Source organism: Anticarsia gemmatalis, chromosome 14 (genome assembly GCF_050436995.1).
Source record: "Anticarsia gemmatalis isolate Benzon Research Colony breed Stoneville strain chromosome 14, ilAntGemm2 primary, whole genome shotgun sequence".
In the NCBI taxonomy this organism is placed as follows: domain Eukaryota; kingdom Metazoa; phylum Arthropoda; class Insecta; order Lepidoptera; family Erebidae; genus Anticarsia; species Anticarsia gemmatalis.
In genome coordinates, this window is record NC_134758.1 from 7,759,673 (window position 1) to 7,771,897 (window position 12,225).

At 35.3% G+C, this 12,225-nt stretch overlaps 1 protein-coding gene across 2 annotated transcripts in view; it reads right to left on the reverse strand.

The window, feature by feature from the left end:
* Gbs-76A (Glycogen binding subunit 76A) overlaps positions 1–11,907 on the reverse strand; it is a 47,893-nt gene extending 35,986 nt beyond the window's left edge. Inside the window, exons 1-2 of one of the 2 annotated variants that reach the window (XM_076122547.1) lie at positions 11,714–11,907; positions 10,332–10,432 (exon numbers count right to left, since the gene is read on the reverse strand). In XM_076122547.1, coding sequence (XP_075978662.1) covers positions 10,332–10,421 — 90 coding nt within the window. In that variant the 5' untranslated portion in view covers positions 10,422–10,432; positions 11,714–11,907. The remainder of the gene's footprint in view (positions 1–10,331; positions 10,433–11,713) is intronic. The other variant, XM_076122549.1, reaches the window with a different exon arrangement.
* Between the last annotated feature and the right edge of the window lie 318 nt (positions 11,908–12,225).

The following is a 12,225-nucleotide window of genomic DNA, read 5'->3' on the forward strand; positions in this document are numbered from 1 at the left end:
ATTTCGATAGCTAGCCGGTTGTCGGTAGTCGATAGTGGTAGAGAATCGAGGTACTGATCATATCGGTGATGTTTTGTATAAAAATCAGGTGTCGTGTGTGACAAGATGTGAATGAAGCTAGGGAAGTTTGTAGGAACCGTCAAAACGCGTTTTATTTTAGACCTCTGCTTACCCCTATGGGAATAAGGCGTGATTTTATATGTATTTATTGAACGAATAGGAGAAAAAGCTTTTCATGTCGTGTGATGGGTTCTTATAAGTCAAAGTTATTGGTAGTTATCCGATGAAAATAGCATTTCCACTTATTGGTTTCTGAAAATTAAAGCCTCTGTGGCGCGATTGGTGGCGATTCCGAATGCGGATTATCCCGGAGTGTTGTAAGACGCCCGGTAAATGGCAATAGGCTCGCCCCCTATTCTACAGGACGAACATTGTTAATAGCGAAACGTGGGTGTTTATCGTGCGATTAATCCCCTGTAACGAAACTTTTCATCACATAATTTAAAGAACAAAAGATTCAAGTCTTCCAAATGTTCTAAATGTAATGATACCATTTTCAATTCTTTCTGTACCGGACCGTAGCTAAATGGTATATTTGTGTCCGTTGTAAACCGATAAATCTGACAATTGTATGTAAATTAACGAGACGGTCTATCTATTGACTGATGATACAAGTCAAACAGTATGATACCCATTATTTAATGTTTAAACAGCACTAAGTATCCAAAACAGTTTAGGTAGATTGAAAACTACCCATGGCGTGATTGTAGCGAGTCAATATTATTAACTTTAGCTAAATATATTGATGTACTCTCCGGGATAGGTCATTGACCGTATAAATCTTAACAATCCCGATTGCCAGCCTGTGCCCCGTTGTCATGGCAACAATACGCGTCAACGAATCGCCGAATAAGCAATTTGTGCGAGTAGTGGTCACAAAATTAAGGGTTGTCGTAAAGAAACAACCACCGGCCAGAACAAAAAAACGCTGTAACCGGGATATAAAAAAAGATAGGTGAAAAGAGGGTAAGAATGCTTGGCTCTATAGTGAGACAATATGGGCAGAAAATTAATAATATTATGTAGCATGTAGTTTAGTCTACCAGCGTCAACCGTATGCGGCAAATTCCTATAAAATACAAGAAAACGACTAGAATTATGGCAACGAGTGGCCGGTGTAGGTGGCCCGTGTCCCACCTTGTCTTAGGTTATCAAAGCAATATAGCATGGGGACATGGTAACTACACGTGAGATACGTATGACGGCTAGATTGTAATAGTATAATACTAGAATAAGTTAACCAGTAATAAGTTAATACTAGAAATAAGCAACTCAAAAGACGATAATTGATTACATGAACGAGAAGACTCGTTAGAAATAATAATAATAGATACTGTAGCGCGATTCTGTACAGTCGGTACTGTTGATCATCGAAAGTTTGACATTTAGAATCTACTGCAAAAATAATTCTTACGACACCCGTCAGAGGTGCTGATTAGTATTTCATCTGGGGGCACGGAAGTGCCCCCGCAAGTCGAGCAAAAAAAAAGCGGCACGGCCGTAACATCCTTTTCTCGAAGCAATTCGGGCTATTTTTGACACCCCTATAATTTCGTTGTGGATAAAACAAGAAGCCTAGATTTTCAGCAACTAATTAGTCATTGTATAAACACGGTATATTTAAAATTTCAGTCAATTTGAACCAGTAGTTTAGGAATGACAACTTGTTAAAATTTTGAATTTTGTCACTCACTGATTCACTGACTCACTGACTCACCGATCATCAAAAGTCTAAGGTACTTCTAGCAGACTTAGAAGCTTAAAATTTAGAATACAAATAGGGTTTAGTGTCTTAATCATGGGAAAAATTTAATATTTTCTAATTTCGGTCCAGTTTTCTAAATACACCAACTGCAACAATAACTTTGTAATCCCATATAAATGTATAAGATTACAAGGTTACATTTGCAGTTAATGAATTATTATTACAGTAGAAAATAAAATAAATAGGTGTAAATAGGTACCTACTATATGAGACATAATGGGAGGGGGTAAAGGGTGGGTAAGGGTGTTTAGCCCATGAAACTGAACAACATTCCCATAAGAAAATATGTTGAATTATGAAAAAAAAAAACGTCTTTCCATACAAATTTGACTTATGTTCGCTCTACAAAAAGAAGTGAGATGCCATCAAAAACATTCTGTAAAAACCTCAAGTCTCGCCGTAAAAAGTTGTGAGATCGATATAATACCAAGTCGATTAATCTATTTAGTCTCTACTTAAAGGACCTTCTGTCTTATGTTATTACGTATGTTATTATCATGCCAATTTAAAAAAAAATACCTTTAAAACAATTAGATCGACTTGGTCATCGCAAGAAAACATAAATTCGCCATTAACATTTCAGGAGCATTAACTTCTCGTCCTGCTGTGTAGTGTGATACATACTAATAATTAAATCATGCGATGGCCAGGTCGGTCTAATTGTTTTAAAGGTATTTTTTTTTTAAATTGGCATGATGATAATAACATACGTAATAACTTAAGACAGAAGGTCCTTTAAGTAGAGACTAAATAGATTAATCGACTTGGTATTATATCGATCTCACAACTTTTTACGGCGAGACTTGAGGTTTTTACAGAATGTTTTTGATGGCATATAAAATTTCTCGATGACAAGCAGGTTGTCGGTAGTCGATAGTAGTAGAGAATCGAGCTACTGTATCGTGTTTCAACAGTCATTTGTCATGAATAGAAATATCGTAATACAAATTATGTATACTCCCGTGAAGGTTTACGTAGAAACAAGAAAATCCTTTAAGAGAATTTCTAATGGTAAGTCTAATGGTACGGCCGTGATTTTGGTTTATTAAGGATCTTGACATTTCAAATTCGCGGCGAAGGAAGACTTGACCCTTGTCGTTTCCGAGAGTAAGCTTAGATGTTTTTAGAGAGCACTTGACCTCCGAGAAAATTGATGTTAAGCAAAATTAAAGAAAATGACCGATAACCCTCCATGTAAGATGAAAGAAAACTGAAAATTCAGTCTTTAATTGAACTATATACTGGTGTTTTGAACCTAAGTTGTACTAACAAATAAAATTGTTTAAGCAAGTGCACGTAGACGTGATTGAAGCAAACCATAGTTGATTGTGTAGCCGCGACTAAATTATCTCAAGTGAGGACTCGTTTATTCTATTTACTTTAAACAGTACGGTACAGTACACTACATTGTCCACATTATCTATACTAATATTATAAAGCTGAAGAGTTTGTTTGTTTATTTGTTTGAACATGCTAATCTCAGGAACGCTTGGTCCGATTTTAAAAAGTCTTTCAGTGTTAGATAGTCAATTTATCTGGTAAGGCTATAGGCTATATATCATCAAGCTACGACCAATAGGAGCAGAGTACCAGTAAAAAATGTTACAAAAACGGGCAAAATTATGACCCATTCTCTCTTTAAATGTGACGCAAGCGAAGTTGCGCGGGTCAGCTAGTGATATGATATAGTATGTAAGATTTAGCCGCTAAGTGATGTGCATTGTTATCGTTAATTTAGTTCGACTTGGGGAGAATGCGCCTCGGTCAATTGACTCTGTATTGACTCAACGATTCGCTGATTCTGTTCTTTAAATAAACAATCAATTGAATGTGAGTTCGTGTATTGAATGGAGATACCGTTAAACGTTTAACGTTTTACTGGTTAATTGAGTAATTCTGTAAGCGATTCAAAATTATCGATAAACGATTTTTTCCATTCATAGAGAGCAAATGACTCTCCTATAACATAGTCCTTTAGTTAATAGGGACATACGGATCAAATTCACATTTTTTTGTAAGAAGGGAGAAAAAATCTCTTAAAAAAATCTTGCATGGCTTCAAATGTTCAACTCTTTTACCTAGCCAACTTTTGTTCTACCGTGCATAATCGAAAAAAAACTATATTGCTCTCAATCTACCATATAAGCACTTAATCAATGTAGGTCATTACACCGCAACAAAAAAGGCAAGTCACTTTTGAAACAAAAATCAATGGTGCGGGCTTCTGGCGCACAAAGGTGTGCCCTTCTGGTCAAACTTACGAAACGAAAATTTTTCCTTCATCAACATTAAGAACCATCGAAATAACCAGTTGTGGAAAATAGTTTTATTAAAAATAGCTTTTCTGATCGGAATTTCCAAAATTACCTCTGTAGTCTGCTCCTCTACACTTTTTAGGGAATCTTCATATCAAATTTCAAACTTCTACTTTCTAAGATTTTCAATAGGTACTATATACAGATATACAGTAATCGTATAAACGCTGTTTATTATTTTTTAGTTCATATTTTCTTTTAACTTCCGCGTTTTCCTTCACATGAATATTTTCTTTAAACTTCCGGTGATACATCACAACTACGCGTAATATTATGAAAGCCAGGGGTCATAATATATGTCATATAGAATCTCAACATCCGGTAATATTCCACAGAGATATTAACTATCCCGAGTAAATAACATGCTATGCGACTATTTACATAACCATTTCGTAATAATATCTAATGTTTGAACCTATGTCATCGTTTCAAAATAGCATGATTAAATATCTATATTAATATATAGTGAAGAAAAACCTTTTGTCTGTTTATATTTATGTGGATATTTTCAAAGACAGCCGATTCGATTCCAAAATCGTTTACAGTAACAAACAACTACTACAACAATATTATCTCTGGTGAACATTTTTGTTGATCAACTAGGTAAATGATTGGAAAATTGCATAGAACCTTACCATAAAAAGACAATGGCCCGCCGTACTCAAAGTTATAAAAGGACAGAATTTATTCGAAAGCTCTAAAAATCATCTCTAAACTATCTAACAGATTCAGTTCTTTTTTGTTTACTGATATAAATGCTCCTTATTTTGGTGCTTCTAACTTAAAGTCGGAAAATCGTCAAATACCTTTATTACAACGGAGATAAAGTTGCGGGCTAAAACTAGTAGCGGAGAACGGAGATAAACAACAATTTAATGCACTCATGGTGTCACAAATGACGTAAGAATATACATTGTCAATTGCAGATAGCTAAGATGTAACATACGTAATGTTTACCATTAATACCTACTCATATACTATTAAATTGCATCGTCAATAATGTAAATAATGCAAAAGGTTATACATAAGATGCTGAATCATGCTGTTGTGTCGTGGACGCGTTATCAATGTTTGTGAACCTAAACAAAAGTGCATTTGAGGTTTCTATGACTTTGGTTAAAACTTTAAGAGTAAGTTTTGACTTGGAAAATGATTGATTGTAAAATGTAAAAGGAAATTTTAAAAATGGATACCTATACTTATTGGGTTTGAATACCTCTAGACAGAGCTGCAATGTGCGGTGTACCATTCGCAAAATTGTAGCCTAGATCCATCCTTCATTGATTTTTTAGCTTATTTATAACATAGTGAAGGATATTATGAAGGGTTGTAATCACTTAACTTTTTTAACAAAAGCGTAGTATTTTTGTGAGGTCAAACGTTTACGTTTTGGTCAAAGTTGTAAACGAGTAGGTACCTACCTATGTATGTTTGCATAATATGCCAATGAATCATTCCATAATCTAAACAATATCGTGAAACTGATGAAATAGTGACGTTTTTTGATGAAGCACTTACCTCTTTATCGCAAACCATGTGTTCTTAATGGCCTCGGCTGGTGAGATTGCACGTTTGAACTACGATCATTAACTTATCTGCGTCTAAAGATCAATGTTTTGTAGGCGTTTTATCCTACGTTTAAAATAAATACGAAAGTTTGTTACGATGAACATGTGTTTGGTACTTCGCATAATAACTATTATATAGATTTTGGTGAAATTCGGCGCTTAAATAGTTTATATCCCGGATTAAGGCATATGATAGCTTAGGAAATTGTTTCCATTCGGACGATGCTTATAAGTTATAATTAAACTTAAAGGATTAAGATGTAATTTGGCACACTGATAGCTTATAACCCGTTATCACATAGGATACTATACTTTTTACCCCCGGAAAATCACTCTATACGGACAAAGTCGCGGGCAGAAGCTATTTAGTAAATTAAGTGACGTATTATAAAGCAGGGGTTTACGTAACGATCGTTGGTGTTCTACATTGTATGACAGTGGTCCAGAAGCAGGTGATCTGACGGCATAGTTGGCAGGCCGAGGTTACTCTTACTGCCAAGGTACGCGCTTCCTAATTTCCCAGCCGTAAACATTTTGTAGGCGGACAAGACGTGCTCCAGTTACACTCAATGAAATTAAAATAAGAATAGAATGAAGATTGACTGTAGTAAATCTTAAAATAACTGAATATGAGACGAGTGACATGTGTCGTCACAGAGGTTACAAATCCGTTGGAAAATGTTTGATGAATGACAGTATACAAGGAATAACTAAACGCATTTTGATTACACAGAAGCAAAATGACGAATTTGAAATTTCTTTAAATTTTTAAATAATTATAGAGTTCCAATGTTAAATTATGCTTTTATAAAATATTTTGTTTGAGCTAACTGAAGTGCGTCTACTAAAGAGAAACAATTGACCCTATAAATTATGTACGCAGACTTCAGAACATGCAAAGGAAGCTTTTCGGAGGTTCATGAACCTGAATAAAGGACAATGCTTCGGGGTAATATTTAATCCATATCCTTAGAGAAATATTGCTTCAGATGAGAGGAATCACGATTAACGATGACAAGTGCGTAATAACGGAAACTTTCACCATTTTGTCAGAAAACAAAAGCGCCGTTCACGAACAGACACACCCAAAATCCTGGCCTTCTTTGGAAACAATCCAATAACAAAATACGCAGAACTGAAATTCTTGTATATTTATAACTTTGAAGATTACGTTAAAATGTACTTCTTGAACTTTCCATTATTATAAGACCAAATAGTGCAATCTTCAGTATCAGTCGGCTTTGCTTTTTTAAGAACGTTGGCTTTAAAAATGATGTAAAATAGGTAACAAATTAAATATTTCTTAAAAGTTCCATAGACTCTGCCTATACTCCAAGGAAAGTCAGACATCATTTCATATTTATTGTCTCGGTTTCCCAAAAAAAAGGGACCCTAATCAATTACTTGCGACTCATCATTATACAAACTTTGTATTGAACTGGAACAGCGCCTCTAGTGGAGAACGCAAGAACTAATTTTGTATGTACGAGCGCTCAAATCTCTAAAATCATTTCTAAACGTTTTCCATTAACAAGTAACAAGCTCAAGGCTGTTTCAATTGTATCGAAACTTACATAATCAATACATTGTATAACAATAAACATAACTGCATTGTTTTCTTTATCATCTTTTATGTGGCTGTAATGTAATACGAGTTCCTACGTAAAATGTACTGTGTTATGTACTATGATAAGTTAGCCACTTACTCTGCAGGCGCGATTGTAAAGAGCGGAATATTCATTACGTTGACTGACACTCGATTAACGATGTATGAGCCGATATTAGTTCAAACTATGGTAGATGTGTCTTCTCACTAACCTACCGATATAATGATGGAAAACAGCTTGAAGCCGCTAATGCGTTTGATATTTAATTTCTTTTTGTCATTTCTTTAGTAGGTGCCAACGTTCGTTTTGCTAAATTCTTGAAAATTTTACAAATGCAACCTAAAGTCATAGTGATTATAGTCACTCGAAAGCCTATAATAGCTTAATGACTGTTATCTTAGTGAACAATAGCCGGGACCGGAATTTTTCCTTCCGTGGTACTGACTGGTACTTCGCGCCCTCCGAAAAGTCCGAACTACGGTTCTGGATAATTTTCAGTACTCTATATTTCCTGTGTATCTCGCGACAAAATAAACACTAGCCATCCCTGTTCTGCCTCTATTATGTTATCATTTTTGCACAAGACACTCTTCTAACGCTTTCATGTACAACCTCTTTAGGAATGTAGAGAGCATAGTGAGGTCCACTAGAAAATCCTGACAAATCCTTTTACTTCGCAAAATAAAACTGAATACAAAAAGCTTGAATATGTTACAAGTCGTATTATATTCTATCTTTGTGTAGCATGAAATTGTAATCTAATATATTAGTTATTACTGTAGAAAGCCTCATGTCTCTTCATAAATTTGTTCAATCGATTCAGACCAATTAATAATGTGATAGGCGCGAAATTAACTCGCGCTGCAGGATTTAATGCATAGCAACTGATACCCTTCAACTTGTTTTAACATACATTTTAGTAACTTTAATTCAGCTTAGATAAACTCTCAGAACAACTCCTCCTTCTTCTTTATTATGAAAATTAATTAGTCCCACAAATAGATTAGTGAATATGAGTGTCAGGAACGCAAAGACGACATTAGCTAAAGCTACGAACTTCGTGCAGTCAGCGGATTCATAATACGGTATGGATAGGATTTGGGTAATCTATTCTTCAAGTGTAGTAAATATTGTCTCAAAGGCCCTAGGAGTGAAGCTAAAGAAAATAAAAAACACTGAGGTGCTAGTATTTTTATCTTTCAACACTCAATACTCGGTCTTGGGACGAAGATTTCATTTGGGGTTTCTGATAAGAATTTTGAAGTAGCAACCAAAATAATTGCTCGAAGCATCAATAGCTCGCAAATGTAGTCTACTTAAAGAGACTAAAGAACCTACTAGTAAAATGTAGATATCATGAAACCTCTGCCTTTAGTAGGTTCATCATTCTATGAATCATAATCAACATATTCAAGTTTCTTAACTCACGAAGACGCGAAATCAAATGTAAAATAGAACATTGTTTGAATGCAACGTTCGCTCCCGGCATTCTTTACCAGCATATAAACCAAATGGCCATGCACTTGAACCAACTTCACCTTAATTGAAACTGTCGATAGCCGTCGTAAATAACAATTACTCTGTACCATGAAACTGGATCATAAAAGGCAAATTAAAGCATAGATGTGGGCCAGATTGGATGTTTTAAGTTTAATGAGACGACTAGAAAAACTAAAAAAGAAACAATTTATAACTAATCTTAGATAAATATTTTAACTGATAAAATGTGAAGGATACCTTAGCGACTAATATCAACCCAGTATTTAGCAGCATAAAACATCTAAGTTTCGTAAAGACAAACAACAGTTGAATAAAAATATAAATGAACAAAAATTGGTAATTGATAAAATTGTTTTGGTTATAAATATTTTAGATCACAGTCTTCTTAGGTCTTTAACCTTAGGTTACAGATGCATATCTTTGAACTTGTAGACGCTTTGCGGTCTTTACGACTCTACATTTTTAGTTTTAAAAGTTCTGATTTGCTACAATCAAGTGAATTGACCAATAATTTACAAACAATTGTTGAATAAGCTTCAATAAAGTTGGTTGCATGGCAATAAACTCAGGGACGCAATGATCTCGCTCGTTGTGAGAGACGAAACTGAGGTCAAGTAGAGCCCGCTCATAAATAACAATTAAAGGGCCGGGGTTGCGGCTGTACCGACAAGTGCATGCGTGGACAATGGACTCCTTGTACAACGATCGCCAATTTAATGCCAATAAATTTAAAATTGTTGCATGTTATAGGTGAATATTTTAACCAACAGACAATATCAAGCATAATACAAAAATATTTATTAATATTTCATCCACAGAGAAAGCTAACCACCTATAAAGTTAAGACAAACATACTACCATTATAATCAATAGCCGATAAAAGGTAACTATTGAATGGAACAATCAAACATAGATTTCAGAAAGGAATGCTGCAAGAAGTTTATTTACTCACTGTAATCGTATTCATAAAGCCAAAAACACATCGTAGCATCGTTGAACCGCAACAGAACAAACAAACACTAAACGTAAAAGACCACTTCAGTTTACGACTACGACTACGACTACGACTAGACTTCAAAGCTTAACTTCCGAAGGAACAATGAAGGAATATATTTTATGAGTGACAGATCTATCATGAGGGCGACGACCTGTCTAGGGATGTTTGAAGATTGCATCTTGCATCCAATCTCTGTTATCCATTTTATTAAGTTTGGCGAAGTGACGAATAAAACGCATTTTATGGGTTCAGTGTTAGTCTAGCCAAAGCTTTGTAGTTTATTAAATTCTCCCGCCACAATCGTCTCTATGTAAAGAATTTATTTTTGTCAAATTTACTTAGTAATTGGGTATCTGTTTGAATAATTTCGCATCAGCAGCGTGTCGAATTGTTGTATAAGTTTCAATAATACTATAGTTAAGAAGGTATTGAGTAAGAATGAAAAGAAGATTTTGTTAATGTAAGTATATCAAGTTGAATCATGAGAGCTATTGATCGTGGATATTTGTGGGGGCGTACCGTGTATCGCGAACAAACGGGGCTTGGGTGTGGGATTTCTCTTTTCCTGAGTTCCACGCAAGCTGAACCGCCGGCAAAACTACTACCCATTGGATAGTAACCTACGAAACAATAAATAAAGCCATTACCCAAAGAAGACATACGTTATTGACAACGGAAATTTAAGAAAAACAATACACTAAGGAGAAAATCTATCGTGTAAGACATGAACTTAAGATTTATAAATGGAAAGAGATGAATTACTACTATGTCTGAATAAAACTTCGCAAATAACCACCAAAACTCCAAAACAGCATTTACTCACTGTCTGTGGTAAACCCCGATTGAATGGTTGTAAAAATTCAAATTAAAAATAAATAAGTACCTACAGAATATCTCAAACAGAAGTTTGGTAAATCTGAGGATTTGTCGGGCAGTCTAAAGATATACAACGCTTCGGGCTTCTACAGTGTCATAGCTGTTTATAAATCTATAATTATATAAAATCATTCAATATTTCACGTCAGGGAAAATGAGGAATGAGGATACCGACATTAAATTGGTTTCTCTTTCCTTCCGCTGTTCGTGCAGAAATTTATACAGATTTAAACTTTCATACACATTATAATTAATATCTTTAACGACTTTGTCTGTTAAAACTCGTGTAATCATGAAAATCTAAAATCGAATAGATATAAAAATAATCATAGTAAACTGTTTATATATTAATAATCCATGCTTCGACTCTACATTTCGATCCTAACGCTATCATCCTGAAACTGTACACACAAGCGATAATATTTGTATTGTTATTGGTATGGTTCTGTCATTTTCAATGACATTTTTAATACATAGATGTAGGTACTGTTCAATTTCCACATCCGTTCGTAATTTTAAAAACACAAGCCTATAAGACTCTTCAGCGCTAATTAATCAATCTAAATACGCTTTAGCTGATTTCTTACATTGATAATTCATCTAGATGACGAAGCGTTTGTGACAAAAATAAAAAGCACATACACCATTTTTTATCAATAACTGGCAAAAATTCTTCATGTTTCATCATATTTGCCTTAGAAACAACTTAGTGTGATGACAAAGCTATTTTTACAATAACTGAAAATAAAATTACGTAAGGAAAGCTATGGAGACAAGTATAGCACCTCAGAAACACGCCGCCAAAGTTTTGTTTACATGACCTATGCCCGGGGTCAAGGTCACGACCTTACATTTCATATACCAAATCTTACTTCCCAACAAACGTATCTTTTTTACACTCAGAATCTGGTTCCAAAGATGTAGCCGCAGAAGTATTGCGGATCTACTAATGAAATAACAGTGATTGTTTTGAAAGGATTCATGTGTATTGAAAGCGCTATTTACAATCAGCCAACGATACGAACCTGTCAGTAACGACGGCACTCTCGAAGTATCACTGAAGAGTACTACCGAATCCACATCACCAAAACACTTCACCTTCTGTCTATGTAACCAATGACGGAAGACGATCACGTATGTGACGAACGAGAGCGAAAGTGCATCGGTTTATTTTGTCAGCGGTGTTTTCATGTGCGACGGCGCGGCGTGAGCCGACGACTGGCGGTAGCCGGTAAGGACGCGGGAAGGTCGGCCGCGGCAGCTGCGCATGCGCCGTGATCACCATAAATGTAGCCAAACACTGCCAATTTTTTGACCTCTGGCAAAAGTTTGGACAATATTTGTGATAAGGGTCACGTTTACGTTATCCGTCCCACTGTTATTTCATTGGCGCGTAGATAGCGACCAGATTGCAACGTCACGTTCTAGAACAGCTGCCACGTCTGCTACCATAGCCTCGTGACTCCCAAGTCTTATTCATTCAGAAAGCATGTGATCTTACACTGAAAGTCATGAAATCCATTAAACTACGTGGGTT